Below are 23,914 nucleotides of genomic sequence, written 5' to 3'. Positions count from 1 at the left end.
AAGCACTCGCTGTAGTCAGGGTATCAATCATAGTATTCCAAGCTTCAGAGACTGAATCAGTCTATATCACCAAGAATATGGCAACATATATGGAAAACAAAGTAATGGCTTACAGAGTGGAAATGTTCAATATGCATTCCAATCCCCAAGAAAGGACATGCAAAGAAGTACAGCAAAGATAGGACTAATTGCACTGATTTCCCATTGCAGCAAAGTGCTGCTCAAGGTGTTGCAACAAACAATTCTACTCTATATGGAGCAAAAAATGCATACTGATCAAGCTGAATTCTGAAAAGGAAGAGGCACTTAATATTTCCCTGCTTATTTTTTACTGGTACAACTTGCTGTTGTACCCAAACTTGGGTGACATAGCTTTTTGAATGGACAGTTGTTATTGGGCTATTTGAGGGTTAGTGTTGCCCCATAAGCAAGTCATACGTCTACAGTTCAGGTGACACAGCAAGCCACACCAACAAGAGTAATTAGAGAAAGCTGGTTGGTACATTACTGGCATGCACAGTGGGGTTAACTGTTGCAGCAAGTTAACTGTGTAGTGTTTGTGTGAACTGGGTCACTGTAAGATTTTGATCTGTACTGCTTTCTTCCTTATTGAGTAGGTTGCATCCTGATCCAAGGGAAACAAAACAGACAGACAAACAAACTGATATTAAACAAAAAGATCTTTAAATGGGAGAATACAAGCCAAGGGAGAATGGAATGTATTTCCTGAGGCAAGGAGTCCAACATAATGGAAGCCAAAATGCTAGGCCCATCCATCAGTCATACTTTGGACAAAGGTGCCACAGGAAAAAGGAACTCTACTGTTGATCTCAATGGACAGGGACAATTTTGCACGAAGAAGTTCTTATGATGCTAAGGGTTATAACAAGAGCTTTAAATGCTCCCAGAAGTAAGCATAAAAGATTAGAGTTGCCTATCAGGGCCTATTTTGTCCAGACCAGAGGGCACCATGGTTCCCATACTAATTAGCCAGATGCTTGTTTGAAGCTGCAAGCTGGACATGAACTAGCACCCTGTGTGTCCCCGGTTTTTCTCAGTGATGTGGGCTTACTTCCTGGCATCCAGTGTGCAAAGCATTAAGAACTGAGCTAGTTAGGGCATACTTTAATAAAAGAGTCTAGCTGCTAGTCTTTCTTTAAAAGCTATGCATCAAGACACCCTGACTGCTGAGGGAGGGAGGGAGGGAGGGAGGGGTGTTCCCATAGGTCTAACCTTCTCTACATGCTATACTTACATTTGCATGTTAAGATAGATTTACTTGGTCCAATTTTTCTTTTTCCTGGAAGAATAATAGAGCTCAGTAAACGGATATATTTAGTGACTGTGAAACTGCTTTCTCTTATTTCCAAAGGGCTTTTCAACCCTGTGGGAATTCCTGTGAAGTGCTGATGGAAGCAATCACTTCAGAAACCATGCTGTTTCTCCTTCATCTTGGATAGTATTGTTTAATCCCTTGTTAACATAAAATAGGAAATGTGGAACTTGCATAGCATCTGTGATGGCAATGCATCTGGAGCAACAGCTTACCTTAGGATGCAGCCCATGCACTGGGTTGTGCTTTGCAGCAACATCTTTGGAAGGAAGGAAAGGGAGACAGCCGAAACGGCAGAATTTTTACCCTGAAAACTCCAGGGAGGCTCCCCACTTGGCCCTCCCTTCAGTTCTTTCCTGATGCAGTCTTTTTGCAGTGTGCTCCAGTTTCTAGCTTTCTTTATAAATTATACATTGGTACGGATCCAGCTTTGCTGTAAGTTTTTTTTGCCTACTGTTCCGAATCATAATGAGCACCCCAGGGATGTGAAGGTGCAAGTGCTTCCCTTTAGCTAGGCATGGGAATACTGACTACCACTTGCGTAAATATTTGTGTGAAGAAGTCCCCATATATACATGTGTGTATGTGTGTGACTTTGAAAAATTGTGGTAAACATTGTTCAAGGAATGGTGGCATTTCAAAAAACATTTCTGTGCTGTTTTGAGAACTTAATGATGTTAAGATGTGATTGGTCTTGGTTTTCATCCCCCTCTCAAGGATGTGTCACAATGCATGTTTTTGATCAGACTTTCTTCTCTTGCCATTGAATCAGCAGCTCAGAGGCACAAAGCCAATTGTCAGTTCTTGACAAGAAGCTACAATTCTTGCTTTATTGTATAATAAAGCACATTTTAATAGCTTTTCATATTTATAATTAAAAAGGTCAGTGCCTCAAGTACAAATATGCAACGGTAAAAGAAAACACCCAGTGAACACTCTGAGCTTATTTTGTGTCTTACTGTAACTAAAGAAGACTTTATCTTTAAAAATACATTTTCCCAAGGATAAAATAATGCAGCATCATAACCCCTTCTATCCCCATATTTTTTTGAGTTTTCACTTGATTGTAGGCACATGAAGGAAAAATACTCATACCCAGTTCCATCTGCGATTTGTAGTTTTGATTAGAAATTGAAATATCAGTAATGGAGAATATGTCTTTTACTTCAGGAGTAGAATCATATGTGGGATGGAACCATGCTCAAGGGATGGTTGAGATTATTGATGTTCATAGTGAAAGTGTGACAGGGTGGGCTTAAATCCGTGCTGATTCATCCTGATTTTTTCAGTGTCCTGGATCTAGATTCCTTGCTAGCTACCACCCATTTTCCAGACCTTCTTAGAGGAGGTGCTTTAGTGAAGCTTAAATTTGGAGTGGGTTGAACCCAATGGCCTTATTGGCTCCTTCTGACCCTACTGTTCCATGATTCTATGATCCTAAGATTACTGAGCCATTAGCCCCACAAATGCTCGAATACCACAAGCTTTATAGCTACTGGTTAGTCTAGTTTTGGACTTGCAATTGCTTTCAGCTTTGGTTGACAATGTCTATCTACTGATTGATAGGGGAATTGTGCAATTTTAATCTTCTAAAGCTTTGATACAATTTATTATGAAGTATAAATATCATGACTGCAAGACCTGGCTGGTATTCAGGGGATTGTTTTCAAGTAGTTCATTTCTTATCTGCATTGAGGTCTCAGAGGGTGTTTATAGCATGAGCTGCTATTTAATATTCCATTGGGACATTTGCATTAGGTTCCTGCAAGGTTCCATTCTTAGACATGAACTTGGGTGAATTTAGTATGCTGGCACTATCCAGCTTTATTTTAGTTCTTGCACACAAGACTGATATAGGTGAATTTGAAGCTGGTATGAGCAGGATAGAAATAATGTTCAGCAGTGTGACTGTGGAAATACCCTATAAATCATGGACTTCAGCCCCCACTTCCTCAGGTTCCTCAACAGGGAATTACCCACTAGGGTGCGCAATTAAAATGCCTATTTTTTCAGTGAGTTCCTCTAGCAAAATATTTGGTGGTACTGACTGTTGTAGATCATAACCCTTTTAGAAATATAAAGGAACTTAAAAATATTCCCAAAGCTAGCATGAATGTCAATGTTTGTTTGCCCTCTGCACTAATCTTCCCATTGCAATCACACAGATCAGATTTGAAGCTTGGGTTGGATTATGTCAGCATGCTTCATACATATAGCATGCCACAGAGATTGATGTCTTTAGGAAAGTTTAGTCACACTTGAAAGGCTCATGTAGGAAGGTAAGGAAATCAGGTCAAAGTCCCAACTGGCTTCCACTGAATTCTTTGAGGCAGAGCAGTTCAAGATACTCTGCAAAGAGACATACATTTTATTACTCATGCTCTTTCTTCCATGCACTGCTATGTGTCATAATGACAGGCATTTCTGGTCTTTTATATTGAAAGATGTTGGAAATTCATTAAAATGTAATTTCATTTGTGTTCTAAAGTTGATTTAATGCCCAAATATTTGCTAAGGAATTCCACTGAAAGGGTTCTATATTTTGTGATGGACCTATCTCCTGACTGATATGTTATCCTTAATCTAGTTTATTGCATTGTATTTAGATTGAGAGTCCTGAAACCTCCCTACAAATATTTCACAACATATTGGCAGATTTAACCCTCTTGTGGAAAATACTAATCTGGGAGCTGGTTGTGATAAACTATTAGTAGATCTATTTATTTTGAAGGAAAAAAATATTTTACAAACTAGGTCTTAGAATGGCCTTCCCCAACCTGGAGACCTCCAAATATATTTATTTATTTAGAGCATTTTTATGCTGCCCCTTTCGCAAAAAGCCTCAGTTCACAGCATCATTGAATATTGGCTGAACAATATTGGATTGCTCCTCTACTTGTAACTTGCAAAGCCAGGTTATGGCAGAGGTGGTAGTTCAAGGAATTCTCCAGTTGCTGGCTTGGTCAGAGTGGGTAATGCACAATCCCAGCCATGCTGGTGGCTTGAGAGCTCCTCCACCTGTGACTTAGATCAGCACAGCTTTGCTATATATAGGCTTTTCTGTGCCAGCAAAATCAGGTCCCCAGCTGAAGTGCTGGGTTGTGTTTTGCCATCACTCAAACATCAGCACATGGGAGGTGTCATTCAAACCCGCCATTCCCACAGACTATGTTCCCCACCTTGCTACAAATGAAGAAGTTGTTATATGTTAGTTACTACATTTATAGCCTGTCTTCACCCAAAGTTACATACAGTGCTTTGCAAAAATATTCACTCCCTGTGATATTTTCACATTTTGTTGTGTTACAACTTGGAATTGAATTGGTATTGTTACCACTTGAGGTATGCATGATACTCTGCACTGTAATGACGCAAAATATTTTATTGTACAAAAGTTGAGTAAACAAAACCAAACTGGCACTTGTCGGTTTTAAAAGTATTCATTTTACTGTGACATGCCTAGCTTTGGTACAACCCATTGCCTCCACAAGTCATGTACTGTAGGTAGTTGCATGGAGTTGACCTGTGCAATTGCAGTGCCACATGATCTCATATTAAAAGCAACTGTTTCTGGAAGCCCCCCAAGTTTGTTGGGGATTGTATCTAAATAAACAGCATAATGAGGACTGAGGACTATCAAAATAATTGCAGGATAAAGTTGTGCAGAAGCACCAAAGTTTGATTATTTTAAAAAATCCCAGATTACAAATGAACATCCCCCTGGAGTACTTTTAAATCCATTATACCAAATTGGAAGAACATGACTCAATTCTGCCTAGAGAAGCTTGCTCACCTAAAGAGAACAGATAAGGCAGGTCTTAGTCAGAGAAGCAACCAAGTGGCCAATGGTGCCTCTGAAGCATGGGTCCTCAAACTACGGCCCATGGGCCAGATCTGGCCCGCCATGCCCATTTATCCAGCCTGTCATAGAGGTTTTGGACTCACCACATGTGAGCACATGCTTGTTTGCACGGAGATCGTTTTGGACTCGCTTGGAGAAAAGGATCTCCTCGCAAGCAAGCCAGCAGTTTGCTGTGCACATGCCCAACGATTCTGTGCATGCACGCCCCTGCCTTGCCCGGCCCAGCCCATGCCCCCCGCCCGTACCGCCTTGGCGGCCCGCACCCATCGCTGGCAGCTTTCAGCTGTCCCCCTGTTAAAAAAGTTTGAGGACCCCTGCTCTGAAGGAACTGGAGAGATCTGTAGCTGGAATGAGAGAAACTGTTCATAGGCCAGCACTCACCTGGTTGATTCACTAAACTAGGCTTTATGGGAGAATGGTGAGAAGAAAGCCACTGCTGAAACAAGTCAAAGCCCATTTGGAGCCTACAGAAAGAAATGTTGGGGAGACCGCAAATACATGGGAAAAGGTTCTCTTGTCTGGTAAGTCCAAAGGGAACATTTTGCCTTCCTGCAAAAAAATTCTGGTACAAAGTCAGCAGTGCTCATTGTTTGGAGAATGCCCCCCTGATGGTGAAGCATGGTGGTGGCAGCATCATGTTGTGGGATGATTTTCCTGGCAGGGACTGGGAAAATGATCAGGATTGAGGGCCAGTTGGATGGAGCCAAATGCAGCACAATTCTAGATGGGGAAATCTGCTTCTGGGTAGAGGTTCACCTTCTAGCAAAAGAATTTCCCTAAACCCCTGGTAAGAGTAATGCTGCAATGGGTTAAAAACAAAAACCTGAATATTTTTGAATGACCTAGTCAAAGCCTAGACCTCAGTTCAATGGAGAATCTGCAGCAAGACTTGAAAATTGCCGTTCACCAATAGTCCCCATGCAACCTGACATGGCTGGAGCAGTTTGCTAGGAAAGGTGGACAGACATTACAGGATTTAGATACAGAAGCTTATCCAAGAAGACTTACCGCTGTAATTGTAGTCAGAGGTGCTTCTCGCAAGTATTGACTCAAGAGTAGTGTCTGCTTATGCAAACTGTACATGCCACTTTGTTTTTATTTACTTAATTTTATAAAAAAATAAAAATAAAATACTTAATTTTGTGCCACGATAAAAGGTTTTTTTTTTTTTTGCAGTGTCTCATTAGTATCTTGTGTATATCAAGTGGTAGTAACGTCAGTTCGATCCTTTTCTCTTGCAGGCTGTAACTCAATAAACTGTGGAAAAGTCAAAGTGGTGTATGTGAATACTTGTGCACAGCACTGAATGTAAATGTTCTCATGCCTGTGGGCAACCTAATGGGTCAGGCCTGCTTAGGAGTAGCATCTGTTCTGTGGACATGACTTAAGTATTTACTCTCTCTATTTCTGCATGCATATTTGTGAATGTGGGGATGGCTGCATGTTTGGGTAGGACTATTGAACAAGATGCTACCTTCAGGTCCAAACCTTCTGCTCTCCATTTGTTCCCACAACAACCACCTTTGAGGTAGGTAGGTTTTAGAGTTGGATAGGGCTTACCTGGGGAAAACGTGTATTTCTGATTTTTCCCATCCTGATATAGATGGATCTGCAGAAGCTGTTTAAAGTGACTGCCTTTAGTGCTTGACTACATTCTTTAATTTCATCTTTATTTTTTGTTTCTTTATTGTGAAATTATAAAATGTTTTATTTTTTCTATCTTTTTGTTATACTTTATTACTTCAGATTCCTTTATCTCTGAGACTCTTACTGAGTTAAGTAGTTTATCTTCAGTCACTGAAGGTTTCTTGCTTTTACAGGCTGGTGCCTGGGACTTCAAGCTGTCTCAGCAGTTGCCAAATTTTCTTTTTTTTTAAAGTAAGCTTTATTATTATTTTTTTCTACTAACTAACAAAAAACCCCCTAAAAATCATCAATCATCAGAAACATCAGACCTACTGGGTCAGCCCCCCGTACTGTTTTCTTAATGGCAATCCATAAACATGTTTAAGTCTATGCATAGTCTCGTTTCTCTAGCCAATAATAAAAAGAATTCCAAGTTTGATAGAAGTATGTATCCTCTTTCTCCTTCAGAGACAAAGTCAATCTGTCCATTTTGTCACAGTCCAAGATCTTTTTTAAAATCAGTTCATCGGTAGGTAGTTCTTCACTCCTCCAATGCTGGGCAAATGCAATCCTCGCTGCAGTAATTACATGTAGAATCACATACATTGCTTGATTATCAACATCATCAGGTACAATGCCTAATAAGAAAACTTCAGGTTTAAATATTAGAGGTTTTTGTAACATTCCCTCTAGCCATTTATGTATTTTAACCCAGTATTTTTTGCCTTATTGCAAGTCCACCACATACAATAAAAAGTACCCGGTTTATGTTTGCATTTCCAACATCCATTTGACATATTTGGAAACATAAAACATTTTATACAAATTTTCTTTATATGAGGTTGCTAATGTTACTTTAATATTTCTTTCCCACAGCTTTTGCCATTTCTGTAGCTCAATATTGTATCCAAAATGTTGTGCCCACGTTATCATAGTTTCCTTAACTTGTTCATCTTCCATTCTCCTATCCAAAAGAAAATTATACAATCTTTTAATCATTTTCTCATCTGATTTTAAGATCAGTTGGTCAAATGTTGTTAACTCCTTATAAAAACCCCACATGTTATAATCTTTAACATATCTCGATTGTATTTGAACCTTATGTCACCAAGAAATATTAATTCCCTGCTCTTGTAGTTCTTGGTTTGGTTTCAATCCTCCATCATTATCCACAATATCATCATATCTCACAATCATATCAAAATTCAATGCATTTTGATGTACAAGAGCTTCCATAGGCGAAAGCCATCTTGGTAATTTAGCGTACAGTTTTGTCTTTAGTTTTTCCCACACCGACATTAATGACTTTCTAATGGTTTAAAAAGCAACCATGTGCCTTACACTTCTCATACCACAGATAAGCATGCCAGCCCATTTGCAAATCATGCCCTTCAAGATAAAGGATTCTCTTATTTCTTAAGGTTATCCATTCTTTTAGCCATGTTAAGACAGAAGCTTGATAATACAGCATCCAATCAGGAAGGCGAAAACCCCCCATTCCCTTTCAGTTGTCACATTTTCTGATCTTATATTGTTCATTTTGGTTCATACTCCTTCCAGTACATTGGTTTTGAATTGCTATATATAATGCCTTCTTGCTCCTTTCTTGTGTCATAATACAATGATTATGCCAAAATCACTGGGCAATTCTTTGAGTGCTGTTTGCTTGTCTATAAGTATTTGAAGATCAGTTTGGAAAAAAAAAATCTTGCAGGGCTTGATTTATATCGCATAATCCAGTGATAGCCCAGATGTGCATTGAAAAAGCAAGCATGAAGAGAAGAGGTTTTTGTTATGGCATTGTGTGCATAAGCCCAAGGGTGTTATTACTAGTAGCTTTACCAAACACAACAATAACGGAGTCCTGTGGATAAGTTATATTCTTTTCTGTGTCAGGCAAAAACCTTTATATTTTCCTGCTATTTTCATGTTTAATTGATTTTAACTGGAGTTTTAGTATATTAATGGTTGGATGCTGTGGGGTTTGTTTTATTCTACTTATTTATTGTAAGCCATCCTGAGACATTTGTAGGGGACAGGATAGAAAAACTTAATAAGTGGGAACTACAGCATTTCCTATCTTTGGCTTTTGCAGATAAAGGAGATAGAATGCATGTTAAACTGATATTAAATCAACCTTATTTTATATTGTATTTTTTTGGATTTTTAATGTTTATATGTGTGTGATTTATTTTATAATTGCTTTTATTTATTGTTTGTAAGCCGCCCCGAGGCTTCGGCGAATGGGGCGGCATAAAAATGTTTTAATAAATAAATAAATAAATAAATGTGCAAGAAGAATGTGGTTTAGACAGGTCCTTAGCCCAGAGCCTTGTTGTGATAAGATACAGTGTGCTTGGAAACAAATTGCTTTCTTGTGTGATGAACATGGATGGTGAAACTGTAGTTCATGTTCTATCTGTGATAGATGTCCTTTCATTTAAGGGATTACTGTTCAGATTTGTATCAAAACAAAATTCAGGAGCTTTTTGTTTTGCTAGCTTCCTGAGTGGTCACTTAAGGCAAAGTTTGCTATGTTGCATTATTGATCTGGGAATCTTGAATAATGTCTTTCCATTACTTTTTAATAAAGCATTTCAGTTGGACTCTTCCTGATCCATGATGCTTGGCAGAGATCCACTGGCAATCAGTCTTCTATGAATCTGCACTAAGGACTTTAGAAACAAGAACGTTAAGGCTATAACACATATATGAAGTCCTGTGATATATGTTCTGTAAAAAGATGAGCTGACAGTTTTTTTCTCAACCCTGTAATAGAGCTGAAGATCAGCATATGACTGTGTAGAATCCTTTTTGTGTTTATTTTTGCATACATTAAAAAACTATTAGAGTCAAACAGTAACTTCTCCCCTTTATTCTCAAAAGAAATAGAAACAAGTAAAGCAAGTCCTGACAGCATCTATATTGACTCACAAGAAGAAAACTGATTTGTCTTTTCCTCAATCACTATTGGATTTGTGCATTGGATAGAAATAGACTTCAGTAGAAATGATGCAGTGTTGTTAATTATTATTGAAAACATTTTAATGCCACTTTTCTAATATGCAGAAATCAACCTACTCATCGGTCCACAGAGCAAAGTATCCTAACATTTTTACTAGTGTGCTTGCCTGCACATACTTATATTACTTGTTTGTGGTGCATTGGTGGCCTGAAAGAACCACCATTTTGTGACATACAAACTCTTTCCTAACTGTCCAAACTGGAATTTATACATCCATAACTTCTTTCTTGCTGTAGGTTACATGCTGATATGTCTTATTCAGATACATTTAAAAGTACCATGAGAATGCATGGTAGGGATATGAAAGCTCTTTCTACTAACAGCTATGTTGATTTTTGTTTATGCATTTAACATATTTTGATACCTTTAAAATTCTTTTAAAAGTTAGAATGTGTTAACTTCATATAATAAAAACAAAAAATAATAAAATTAAGAAGTGCCAACGATAACAACGGATAACACTGTCCAGCCCAGGCTGTGCTAAAATCTAACACACCACTGCAGCTGAAAACCAAAAACAGCCCAATGAAACACAATCAAAAGAAGGCCTAAGAAAACAGATGGGTTTTCAAAGTCTAATAAATGAAAAGGACTGCTATAGATGTGGTGACAGAATTGAGTTCAGCTCTTAGCTGTATATATACTTAATCACAACAATAATTGCATCACTGGACATTTATATAGTCAAAACACATATTTTCTTGATTGAAAGGATTCCATTTCATCATCTGTTTCCTACAGTGTCTGTGCACAAGTCCAACAGAAATATATATTATTGTTTGATAAGCAACTTGTTTCCCATCCAGCTACAGGTGTTGATAGAAACTTGCTGAAATTTAAAGGTGGACTTGCTTCAGAAGTAATTTCAGTTGCTTCTTTTAGCTTAGGATGAGAATTGACAGCCAATATGTTTCATTTTAGAATCTCAAGGAATATATACATTTCATACCTGTAACTTGAACATTCCATCATTGGGACTGTGTTATATAATTAGATAAAAACAATTGGTCTAATTAGTTTTTATCTTGTGTTAGTATTTATATATATGTATGAGTCTTCTGATAAGGTAGAGGTTTGTCTTTGTACAAATTGTTGATCACAACACTTCCTTTTTTGTAGATGAAGACGGTTAGTGTTGCCTTAGTCTTGTGCCTAAATGTTGGTGTGGACCCTCCTGATGTGGTGAAGACAACTCCCTGTGCCCGTCTTGAATGCTGGATAGGTGAGCCATTTGATTGTTATTTACCTAAGCCTTTAGCCTGGATGTCTTGAGACAGTCTAGGTGTGGGTAGAATAGGGAATTGAACAAGTCTTCAGTGAGAGTAACATTAGGTAGAACCCCCTATATCTTCAATCTTCTTTGTGATTAATGGCTGCTGTGAAGGTATCTATATAGGCTCAAGGTGATTATCTCTTGGGTAATAATTTCCAAATTGGAGGGCTATCCTCAAATCATACTGCCAGAAAGCTTCCTGGGGTGATTGGATATGTCTCTGTGGAAAGCTTTTTAGGTTAAAACCAGCACCATGAATTGGAACTGGAAGCATTTAGGCAGCCAATGCAAGCAGGCCACAACTGGTGTTACATGTTCGGACCTGTGGATCCTAATTATTAATCTGGCTAATGCATTCAGCACTGGCTGCAGCTTCTGAACCTTCTTCAAGGATGGTGCTATGGAGAGTGCATTGCAGTAACCTAATTTAGAGATTACCAGAACCTCAAGTAACAAAGGTGGATCAAGGAACATTCACAAGCTATTGTGAACTTGCTCCTTTTTGTGGAGGGCAACACCTTCCCTCCAGTGAAAGGAGTCAACCACCAGCAGCATTTCAGTTTGTTGGCCCTCATATAGTCCATTGTCATAGCCAGGCAGTATTTTAGCATGAACAAAGCCTCACTTGCTGGTAATGAGAAAAAGATATGGAGCTGCATGCCATTAGCGTACTGATGGCAATGTACTCCAGAACTCTGGATGACCCCACTCAGCAGTTTCACATAGATGTTGAATAGTATGGAGAACAGAACAGACTCCTGAGGAATTCTGTGCTGGAGAATCCATGGGGGATGAGCAGTATTCTCCAAGCATCACCATCTGGTGACATCACTCCAAGCAAGAGCAGAACCACTGCAGTGCAGTACCTCTCAGTCCTGACAGTTGCCCCAGAACGAGACTATCGATGATGGTTTTGAAAGGCAGTGAGAGGTCCGGCAGTATCAACAGTGTTGCACTTCCCCTGCACTATCCCAGCATAGGTCATCATACAGGACGACCAAGGCTGTTTCTGTGCCAAAAAACTCATAAATTTAAATATTGAGAATGGCAGGTGCATATATCCCACAAACACCACAGCTTTTGTGTTATACAGCCTCTCCATTTCTCATAATATTAGAAACTGAGATGATGATGATGATGATGATGATGATGATTATTATTATTATAACATTTCTATGCTGCCCCTTGCCATGATTATCCCATGAAACTTAATGGAGACTCAAGAGAGGTAAAAGAAACTACAGTAAAACCTTGGATTGTGGGTAACTTGGTCTGCAAGTGTTTTGCAAGAAGAGCAAAAAGTATTTCTAAATTTTAACTTGATAAACGAGCAATGTCTTGCAGTACGAGTATTAAACGCACTTTGCCTGCCGAGCGTCAAGTCACAACTGAGTGCCAGTTTTTCTCTCTCTTGCTGCGGGTGTGAGTACAGCATCATCTCCCCCACGAGCGTGCCTGCGAGCGCACCCGCCTCCCGCCCCCCTGAGCGTGCCCGTGATCATGCCCGCCTCCCCCTGCCCCGAGCGTGCCTGCTTCAAATTTTTATGATTAAAACAAAAAAAGTTACAGAACGGATTAACCTTATTTACACTGAACATTATGGGGAAATTCGCTTTGATATACAAGTGCTTTGGATTACAAGCATGTTTTTGGAATGAATTATGCTCACAATCCAAGGTTTTACTGTACTCTGAAAAAATGCATAGTTAAACTATGGAATTGTTACTACACAATGTAATGATGGCTACCAACTTGGATGGCTTTAAAAGGAATTCAGGACATTTGTGGAGTATGAAGCTATCAATGGATATTAGTTGGGATTGTGACAGATTACTTCCAATACTGGTTGCAGTATTCATATATATGCCAATTACTGGAGAAAATGAGTGGAAGAGTGTTATTACAGTCATGTCCTACTTTGGATCTTCCCATTGGCAGCTGGTTGGCTACTGTCTGAAAAGAGGGCTGGACTAGAAAGGCCTTTGGTCTGATGGAGCACGCTTCCTTATGTTTATAAAAGCCAAAGAAGTGAAAGAAAAAAGTTAAGGCCTGTACCATTTGGAAATACAGCCTGATCCACAAACTGATGTTGTACTGGTACTGATGCCTGTAACACCAGCAGTGACTTCTGTTCCCATCACCAGTGTTGTCCTTGTCTGTACCTGTCCTTGATAAGTTGCAGCCTATTTTGGGCCTTCCTTCAGTGGATTAAGTGCAGGTCATCAATTTGCTTTCTCTGTAATCCCTGTACAATCAAGTGTCTCAGGATTCATTATGATGGCATGGATCCCCATACTTATGCAGAACATCTCCAGAATCCTGCTACTGCAAGGACTCTACATACATTTATCCTAAAGGAAGTACAGAGCAATTAACTTGGCCACAGACTACTTACCACTGATACTCTCTTTTCACCTTATGCTTGTGATCAGCATTCGCTGTACTAGTAGGAATGTTGCTGACTCAGTGACTGCTACTACATCAGACTTGACTAGCATAAACCTTATGTTGGTTCTTTGCTACCTCAATGATTGGTTTCAAATGCCAACTCAGCTGCAGTAACTCCTATCAATAACATGCACACTGGTTCTTCCAGCACCCTTAACCTTGGCTCAATGGCCTCATGTTTGGTACTGAGAGTACTTGTTCAACATACACATGTGCTCTTCCCAGAACCCAGTTCTTCTTTGGAGAAACTGTATATACAGTCTTGCATCCAAAGAAGACTCCATTGCTGCCTTCAGAGTTTGAGAACTAAGGTTATGAAGAAATTAGCATGTCACAATCACTTGATCATCACTACAACCTGAAGCTGCTAAAAGAGGTATAGTCCCTTTAAGAGTCAAAGCTTCAACAGAAGTAGAGCCTGATCTTTGTTAGAGAATTATTACAGACAATAATGTCTGTCTTCCTGGTTTAGTAGGATTCGGAACTTTCAAAGGTGCTGATCTGTTTCCTCCATAATTCCCAAGAAGCTGACCCAAACTGATATATTTAAAAAATCTGTTTCCTACCAGAACCCTTCCATTAGAACTCATGCTCTGAAATGGTATATCATCCTAGCACTGTTGGTCTTAGTTCCAGCCATCTTGGTACTGGCATCTATACTGAAAGGGGCATACCACCTCTACTGTGTTGGCACTTGTTAAAAATCTCTGTTACTCAGGCATAGGGTATTTCCAATGAGCTTCTTAGCTGACCTCCTCCATTGCTTCCATCTTCTGTGGATCCCAAGGGATCAGGGCTCCACCTTCTGATTTCATAGAATTCTAGAATAGTAGAGTTGGAAGGGGCCAGAAGGCCATTGGGTCCTTCACTCCTGCTCAGTGCAGGCCACCAAGTTAAACCATGCCCCTCAGATGCTGCCTAGTTGCACTTTGAATGCCCCTACTGTGGGAGAGTCCACAACCTCCCTAAGTCATTGGTTCCATTGTTGCACTTCTCTAAGGTCAGGAAATTTTTACTAATTTTCAGAATGGATAAACCATAAGTTTAAGTCTCTAGGTGTTGAAATTATTATGATCATTATTGCATTTCAGTAACCCTGAGACCCTATTAAGAACTCCATGTATAAGTAGCTGTATTAAGGCACCTCAACTATGGTAGCTATCCATATGTCATTTATAGTTCTTAAAGTGCTTTCCTGGATGCTACCAACATCCAGGTGAGAGAATTTATACCAAGGTCCAAGATGAGGAATTCTTTTTAAAGCAACCAATCCCTGGTTCTATCATAGTGAAGGCTACATAGCAAAGACCCATGCAATGCCTATCAATCACAAGAGCCATACGTTAAAATCTATGAGAAGATCATTCTTGTCTCTGGTAGCATTCTCTCTGAGCACTGTGACCTCCTTTGATCACCTTCGTGAGGAACAGAGGGAGCTCTAAAGAATTTTTCACACACTGTCAAGAGAAGGAACAAATTAACACTGTCCTGCATATGGCAGATTCTATTATGAAATCAATAGTGGGCTTTGTTGCTCTTTGAAGACATGCTTGTCTGTGTGTGGTTGGCCTCTCCTGGGAGACTTGACTGAGAAATGGGGATCCATCCTTTTTCATGGAAGTGACAGGAACGATAAGATTCAGAAAATGCACATTATATCTCATTAGGTGGCAACAGCATTGCTCCTCCTTTCCTACCGAAGGTATATATATCTGCTGATGTAGCCCAACCTTCTTTCACAGCACAAAAATTTTATTTGCAACTTGGATTTTAAAATTCCTCAGCTCATGGCTTTGACAGATACATCATTAAGGCCCAGAGAGCCAGCAGGCCATTGACACTTTCAAAAGAACATCCAGCCAGTCAACTCTGACCCGCTTGCCATGTGCGAGTGCTACTACAGCTATGTGTCATCAAGTTGGCTTCAACTTATGGCAGCCCTATAAATGAGTGCTGTCCAAAAAGTTCTGTCTTTCACAATTCTGCCCATCTCATGTAAATTCAAGGCTGTTGCTTCCTTTATGGTCTTTCTCATCTTCTTCAACTTGCCTAGCATCATGGTGTATTCTAGTGAGTCTTGACTTCTCATGGTGAGTCCAAAATACAGCAGCTTCAGTTTTGTCATTGTTGCTTCAAGGGCAGGTTCTGGTTTGATTTGATCAAGAACCTACCTACTTGGTCATCTTTCTGTCAATCCAGGGTATTTTCAAAGCCAACACCATGTTTCAAACACATCCATTTTCTTCTGCATGGATAATGTTGGCCTCGGTTTCCTGTGAACCATCTTTACACCTAATGATATTTTGTAATTCTTGCAAAGTTGTCATTCCAAGTTTCATTCTTCTTCTAATTTCTTGGCTGCCATCTCCATCGAATTAATGAGTGAGCCAAAGTATTAAAAACCCTTTAAAAATTTCAAGCTCGTAATTGCTGACAGTGAAGTTCTGTAATTTTTCTGTAGTCATGATTTTGGTTTTCTTAATATTCATCTGCCATCCTACTTTTGCAGTCTCTTATCAGGAGTCATATCAATTCATTGCTGCTTTTTGCCAGTAATACTGAATCATCTGCACATCTTCAATTCAGTCATTGGCCAATTTTCACTCCTCCTGATCCCAATCCAGCTTTCCTTAAGTGTATGGATTGAACAGGTATGGATTGTCTGATGCCTTTGCCATTTTGTTTCCCTGTATTCTATCCTAACATTAGCTTCTTGTCCATAATACAGGGTTGCACATCAGGACAATTGAGTGCTGAGGCACACCTATTTCTTTTAGGACCACCCACAGCTTACTGTGATCCACATAAAGACATTGCTGTAGCATATAAAGGATAGACTGAAGTTCTTCTGAACTTCTTAGCTAATGTATATTCATGTTATGGCCTTGAATGCTTCTACCTTTTCAGAATAGAGCTTGAACATCAGGCATTTCTCACTTCATACAGGACAGTATTATTTGTTGCATCACTTCAAATAGCACTTTGCTTGCATGGGAAATTAGTGCAATGGAACTGTAGTTCTTGCACTCTTTTGCATCTCTTTCTTGGGGAATAGAATGTATATTGAATGTTTTCAGTCTGGACCATTGCTTTTTGTAATTGTTGGGATATTTTTGTTAGGATTTGGACTAATGCAGTCCCTGCATCTTGGAATAGTTCTATTGGTATCTTAGCTATTGTAGGTCCTTTATGCCTTCCAAATGCTTTCAGAGCAGCTTTCATTTCATTTTGGAATATTGCAGGCTTTTTCCTAATAGGGTTCCTCTTTGAAGAGGTCTGTCATCCATTTATCTCATCTGTATGGTTCTTCAGTATATTGTTTCCACATTTTCTTTATTTTGCCCTGGTTGGATAGGATGCTGTCCTGTTGGGTTTTCAGCATTCCTAATAGAGGTTTGAATTCCCCTTCTTTTTTGCATTTTGTTGCTCACTTCTATTTCTTTGCACTGATCATTCTAATAGTCTTTTTGCCTGTATGTGATAGTTACTGAAATGTGGCATTCAAATTTCTCACTATTTCTGTCACCTTCTGCTTTTGCTTCTCATCTGACCTTAGCAAATGTGTTTTTTCTGGCATCTATTTATGCTTTTTCCTTTCTTTTTGCTTCAGGAATTATCTTCTGGAATTCTTCCATAACAATGTATCTGGCTTCATAGTTCTTCAGGTTCATGGTCGTGGAGTCCAGTAATGAAAATGTGTTCCTTCAGTGGGTTAAAATTCTGCAGGAATGTTAAGTTGTATTTTGACATTGTGCTTTTGTTACTGATCTTTTTCAACTTTCCTCTGATTTTTGATATTAATAGTACATGGTCACTACCACAATCTGACCCCATTCTTGTTTTTTGGCAAGAGGAACAGAGCTTCTCCATCTACTGCTTCCAATTACAGTCTATTTGATTTCTGGTGATATCTATGTATACATTCATTCATCAGAATGGTTGTCTGAGTGTGTGCCTTAGTATCTGGCCTCTTTGACAGTTGTGGAAGCTGACTGCAAAGGTGGGAACCATGCCTCTGAGCATAAGCAGTGTGGGTGGATATGGATTCCTGCTTTCAAAAGGTCAGTTCTAGCAAGATGCCATGTGTGCCAAGGAACCCATATGTGTGAATATACATAGGACCACTTGAAAAAACATAGTTACGTGTAAGCAACCTCACTTTATCTTTCAAAGGCAATCCAGTCAATGTATGTAAATACTCCATAAAATCAGTAACAAGTGGTTCATTATAAATCAGTTTACAAGTGCTTCATTAAAGGTCCAGTGCCACAAATTACGGAGTCATTCTTAACAGTATTAAAAGTTAAAATGAATGGGTTCTTGTAATGTTGATCAGTTGATTTGTTGGGGGGGGGGAGCATGACTTTCTGAACGCAACTGTTGTCTAATGAATATTAATTTTATTTATTTATTTAAAACATTTCTATGCCGCCCCCATTGCAACAAAGCCTCGGGGCGGCTCACAAAAAATACATAAATACATAAATAATAACAGTACAACAAATTTAAAAAAAATTGTTTAAAAACCCCCGGTGCATTCTCGGCTAAAAATTTAAAATCCTATTAATTAAATAATTTAACAATTAAAATAAGTTTTAAATAAAAAGGTCTTAGCCTGGCGCCGAAAAACAAATAACAACGGTGCCAGGCGGACCTCTCTGGGGAACGCATTCCATAGATGGGGCGCCACCGCAGAGAAAGCCCTCCTCCGGGTACTCACCCTCCTAATATCATTCACAGAGGGTTCCCGAAGAAGGGCATCTGTTGCTGATCTCAAGGGGCGGAAGGGCATATATGTGTGATTTCAGTGTAAATGCAGCCCCTCATTCTCCAATGTGGCATTTTCTAATGTGTTGCAATATTGCATAAGAAAATTGTTCTGAGACTGCCTGTAGGGGTCTGTTGTTTAAGAAGGACAATAATTCTAATAATATCTTAGACTGCATTGCTCCATGATTGTGAAATAGTGTAATAAGTGAAAGAGGCTTATTTTAGATTAACAAAAAACAGACTCTCTTGTTGGTTTTGTTAGCATATTTTCTCTTAGTAGCTTACAGTTTTTGCTTGATTTTCTTATCCCTTAAAACTACTGCAACATAAGGTTTAACGCAGTTTCTAAGAAGACAGAAGGTTTTAAAAAGTGACTTTGGCATTTACTGCAGAGCTGTTAACAGAGGCTTACAGTTTTATGTGCAGTTGTTTCATTGTGTAGAAGTAACGATAGATTTCTGTCTTAGAGTCTAAACCCCACAAACAAGTGTAATAACAGCAGTGGAATAATACTAGTATGTGAAGTATTTCAACAATCATTTGTTATAAATTTGTAGAAATCAGTGCACCAAGTATAAAATATGGTTGTGATGAGTCCTCTCTTTCCCCTTGGCATTTCCAGCAAACAGAAAAAACCCACCATACAATTACCTTTCAGCAGCCCTTGGTACTTAGATTCTTTTAAGTTCCCATTTGCTTTGCTCTGTGTGCTGTGGAAGTGACAGAGGAGTAAGGGCTGCTGGTGCGTGCAGGCCCAAACAGTAGGGAGTTACAGAAGTGTCCAGATTTCCTGCTGTAGTCCTCTTACTGTGAAAATGGAAATGCTGGAAGAAGCAACACTTCGCATTTCCCCTCTCACACCTGCATTACAGCAATCCAGTTAAAGAAGGGCATGAAGGTATGATGCCGTCTTATTCCATGTGCTTTGTGTTCTTGGATCCCTAGTATCTTAAGTAAGGGGCAATAGAAGGAACGCAGGGGATTAATCATCCCTGAAGTAAGGTTATGTTGAGTTGAACATTCACCAGCACCTGGTACTGCTGCGTGTGTGTGTGTGTGTGTGTGTGTGTGTGTGTGTGTGTGTGTGAGAGAGAGAGAGAGAGAGAGAGAGAGAGAGAGAGAGAGAGAGAGAGAGAGAGAGAGAGAGAGGCCCATATTAACTGTAGTTCTGTGCACATTTTAAAGAATATGCTAGCATTCAACGAATGCTAAGGGTGTGATCATTAAAGGTAGCTGAGGGGCAGTTGATATTGTGGGCCTTCCTTTCTGATATAGGATCTTCTGCTCCGAAGGTGAAAGAGGTCTGCCACTGGTGACCACCTCATTGCAGTGTCAGAAGTTGTGTGTGCATGGAGGGAAGGAAGGGGTATGTTGGGGTGGATTCAGGGAGGCTTTGGATCTGCTGGAGATCCAAAGTCTCCTTGGTCTTCCAACATGCCCCTGGAAGGAGCAAAAATTATACTCTGCACAGAGGAAATATTAAAAAGCACTGACTGAGGAAGCCATCTCATGCCTCAGAGACCTTCCAAACATCCTCTTTTCCTGGTACAACCCTGGCAGGGCTTAGGTAGAGCCAATCCCTCTTCTGTAACACCATCTCCTCCTGGAATGTATTGCTCTGTAAATAATGTTTTTGTACTCTGTTCCTTTTGTGTTCCCTTAAATTGCCCCCTCTCCCTCTGGATTAATTCTGGAATAAACAGTTATGTCTTAAAGGAGAGTGAAGAATAGATGTACATATCTTTGGTAATTTGCCTGGAAGGAACTGCAAAGCACTATCACATTCATCTTTTTGAGAGGCTATGGTGGTTAGGTGTGTGCTGTTTTCACTCCAGGTAATACGCAGTGTTCACATAGTATTTCCTCTTCCCTTTTAGAGAAAAGGCACCTGTCCTTTATTTTGGTTTTGCTTTATGAGCAGGCATTAAATGTCATGATAAGAATGCAGAAAATGTCATTAAGAAAGATGGATGCCCTCTAGCATTCGGGGGGGGGGTGTTTAACAGTAGTATAAATGAGTTGAATACTGAGCAGAAGCAGTGCAATCCCAATCTCTTTTTATGCACTGCTTAATGGAGGCTGTGCATCAAACCAAGGCAGACAATGTGGAAGGGTTTATTAAGGTTTCTAGCAATGGGCAAACCGTAAAGCAATACTGAGCTGGTCTGTTCTCCTTAAATTTGACCAAAATGGCACAATGTGTCAGTAAGAGCAAATAGTGTCAAACATAGATATGCATACACACGAACTTAAAAGAAAAGGTATTCTATTATTTCTGGAAATTGTATTTCTTTTCAAAGCTAAATGTATTGAAGCCATATGTATAAAAATTAAGAACTAAGAGCTAAATACTTGATGGAGTTAAATATCAAAGAAGCATATTAATTCAGAGTAAGTAGAGTAAAAACAATGTACCACACAATAAAATAATGGGAAAAGAATCTAATTTAACCAGAATATGCATTCTGATGTTGAAGAACGGCCATTCATTCCATTGCACTAGTTGGGACACTTTAATTGGGTTATTACAGGCTAAATCAACAAAAAGCGGTTATTTCATAGCTGCAGGGTTTGGGGGGAAAATTGCAGAGACATTATATATTTTGAAATATATTACAGGCATTTTTAAAGTGTACATCACTGAAAGCAAACCTATACAACTCTGCAATATAGTTACCTCATTTCCTGTAAAATGTGTTTATTGTTTTCTGATGTTCAGTGAGATGCACTCTATCTACAATAGTCATTAAAGACTGATTTTGAGGCTGTGAATCTCTTTCAAAAGTGTAAAAGCAGCATGCTAAAATTAGCAGAAATACAGAAGTTAATTAATGAACAAAATTTAGTTTCACATTTCAGGAATTTCTGTACCCATTTGTTCAAAGTAAGCGGATCTACTTGTTTGTGGCATGTAGTTCCAATAATGGTTTTGGTTATGTAGATTCACTTAGCAGCGATCAGTTCATGAAGAACCTTCCAGTATAATATTCTCATCTGCATGTAGTATTGTAGGCTGCCGAATTCCTCAAAAAATAAGAAAATTCCACCTCCAGTCAACATATTTGCAAGATATTTTGATGTTCAAAAATCACATGGGACCTTATATGATTTTTGGAGGAGTATAGCTCTTCTCTATATTTTTTGGTCATATATGTATTTCTGTGTTGATAATCTCTGTATGTAAGATCCATGAATCAAGGCAAGCTGGATGTGGTCAAACAAGAGATAACAAGACTGAACATCGACATCTTAGGAATCAGTGAACTAAAATGGACAGGAATGGGTGAATTTAATTCAGATGACCATCAGGTATACTACTGCAGGCAAGAATCCCTCAGAAGAAATGGAGTAGCCTTCATAGTCAATAAAAGAGTAGCAAAAGCAGTACTGGAATACAATCTCCAAAAAGACAGAATGATCTCAGTTGAAATCCAAGGAAAACCATTCAACATCACAATAGTTCAAGTCTATGCCCCAACCACTGGTGCTGAAGAGGCTGAAGTTGACCGGTTCTATGAAGGCGTACAACACCTTCTAGAATTAACACCAAAAAATGATGTCCTTATCATCATGGGGGATTGGAATGCTAAAGTAGGAATCCAAAAGATAACTGGACTAACAGGCAAGTTTGGCCTTGGAGTACAAAATGAAGCAGGGCACAGGCTGGTAGAATTGTGTCAAGCGAATACGATGGTCATAGCAAACACTCTTTTCCAAAAACCCAAGAGATGACTCTACACATGGACATCACTAGACAGTCAACACAGAAATCAGATTGACTATGCGCTCTGCAACCAAAGATGGAGAAGTTCTATACTGTCAGTAAAAACTAGACCAGGAGCTGACTGTGGCTCAGAGCATGAGCTTCTTGTTGCAAAATTTAGGCTTAAATTGAAGAAAGTAGGGAAATGCACTAGGCCACTCAGGTATGACCTAAATCATATCCCTGATGAATATACAGTAGAGGTGACAAATAGATTTAAGGAATTAGATTTGATAGACAGAGTGCCTGAAGAACTATGGACGGAGGTTTGCAACATTGTACAAGTGGTAGCAACTAAAACCATCACAAAGAAAAATAAATGCAAGAAAGCAAAATGGCTGTCTGAGGACGCTTTACAATTAGCTGAGGAAAGAAGGGAAGGGAAAGGCAAGGGAGAAAGAGAAAGATACACCCAATTGAATGCAGAATTCCAGAGAATAGCTAGAAGAGATAAGAATGCCTTCTTAAACGAACAGTACAAAGACATAGAAGAAAACAACAGAATAGGGAGGACCAGAGATCTCTTCAAGAAAATTGGAGATATGAAGGGAACGTTTCATGCAAAGATGGGCATCATAAAGGACCAAAATGGCAGGGACCTAACAGAGGCAGAAGATATTAAGAAGAGGTGGCAAGATTACACAGAACTATACAAGAAAGAGCTTAACGTCCCTGATAACCACAATGAGGTGGTCACTGACCTCGAGCCAGACGTCCTGTTATGTGGAGTCAAATGGGCCTTAGGAAGTCTGAGCAACAGCAAAGCTAGTGGACGTGACAGCATTCCAACTGAGCTATTCAAAATCTTAAAAGATGATGCAGTAAAAGTGCTACACTTAATATGCCAGCAAATTTGGAAAACTCAACAGTGGCCGCAGGATTGGAAAAGGTCAGTTTACATTCTGATTCCAAAGAAGGGCAATGCCAAAGAATGTTTCACATGCTAGCAAAGTTATGCTCAAAATCCTACAAGCTATGCTCCAGCAGTATGTGGAACAAGAACTATCAGAAGTACAGGCAGGATTTCGAAGAGGCAGAGGAACTAGAAATCAAATTGCCAACATACGCTGGATCATGGAGAAAGCTAGGGAGTTCCAGAAAAACATCTACTTCTGCTTCATTGACTATGCTAAAGCCTTTGATTGTGTGGATCACTACAAATTGTGGCAAGTTCTTAAAGAGATGGGAGTACCAGACCATCTTATTTGCCTCTTGAGAAACCTATATGCGGGTGAAGAAGCAACAGTGAGAACTGGACACGGAACCACTGATTGGTTCAAAATTGAGAAAGAAGTTTGGCAAGGCTGTATACTGTTGCCCTGCCGATTTAACTTATATGCAGAGCACATCATGAGAAAGGCGGGGCTAGATGAATCACCAGTTGGAATTAAGATTGCTGGGAGAAATATCAACAGCCTCAGATATGCAGATGATACCACTCTAATGGCAGAAAGTGAAGAGGAACTAAAGAACCTCTTGATGCTGGTGAAGGAGGAGAGTGCAAAAGTTGGCTTGAAACTCAACATTAAGGAAACTAAGATCATGGCATCCGGTCCTCTCACTTTCTGGCAAATAGATGGGGAAGAGATGGAGGTAGTGACTTTTATTTTCCTGGGTTCCAAGATCACCACAGACGGGGACGGCATCCAAGAAATTAAAAGGCGCTTGCTCCTATGCAGAGGAAAACTATGGCAAATCTAGACAGCATACTAAAAATCAGAGACATCATCCTGCCAACAAAAGTGCGTATAGTCAAGGCTATGGTTTTCCCAGTTGCATTGTATGGCTGTGAAAGCTGGACCATAAAGAAGGCC

At 39.4% G+C, this 23,914-nt stretch overlaps 1 protein-coding gene across 6 annotated transcripts in view; it reads left to right on the top strand.

The window, feature by feature from the left end:
• The window catches only part of RPTOR (regulatory associated protein of MTOR complex 1), a 405,549-nt gene that overhangs the window by 35,568 nt on the left and 346,067 nt on the right, over positions 1–23,914 (top strand). For all 6 annotated transcript variants that reach the window (XR_006417225.1, XM_044456423.1, XM_044456421.1 and 3 more), the window contains exon 2: positions 10,966–11,068. Coding sequence is in view for 5 of the 6 variants with exons in the window: in XM_044456423.1 (XP_044312358.1) it covers positions 10,966–11,068 (103 nt within the window). In the remaining variant the exon portion in view is untranslated. The remainder of the gene's footprint in view (positions 1–10,965; positions 11,069–23,914) is intronic.

The sequence above is a fragment of the Varanus komodoensis genome, unplaced genomic scaffold, assembly GCF_004798865.1.
Source record: "Varanus komodoensis strain SLA01 unplaced genomic scaffold, ASM479886v1 scaffold84, whole genome shotgun sequence".
In the NCBI taxonomy this organism is placed as follows: domain Eukaryota; kingdom Metazoa; phylum Chordata; class Lepidosauria; order Squamata; family Varanidae; genus Varanus; species Varanus komodoensis.
Note: the sequence above shows the minus strand (reverse complement) of the source record. Positions and strands in the feature narration are given on the sequence as shown.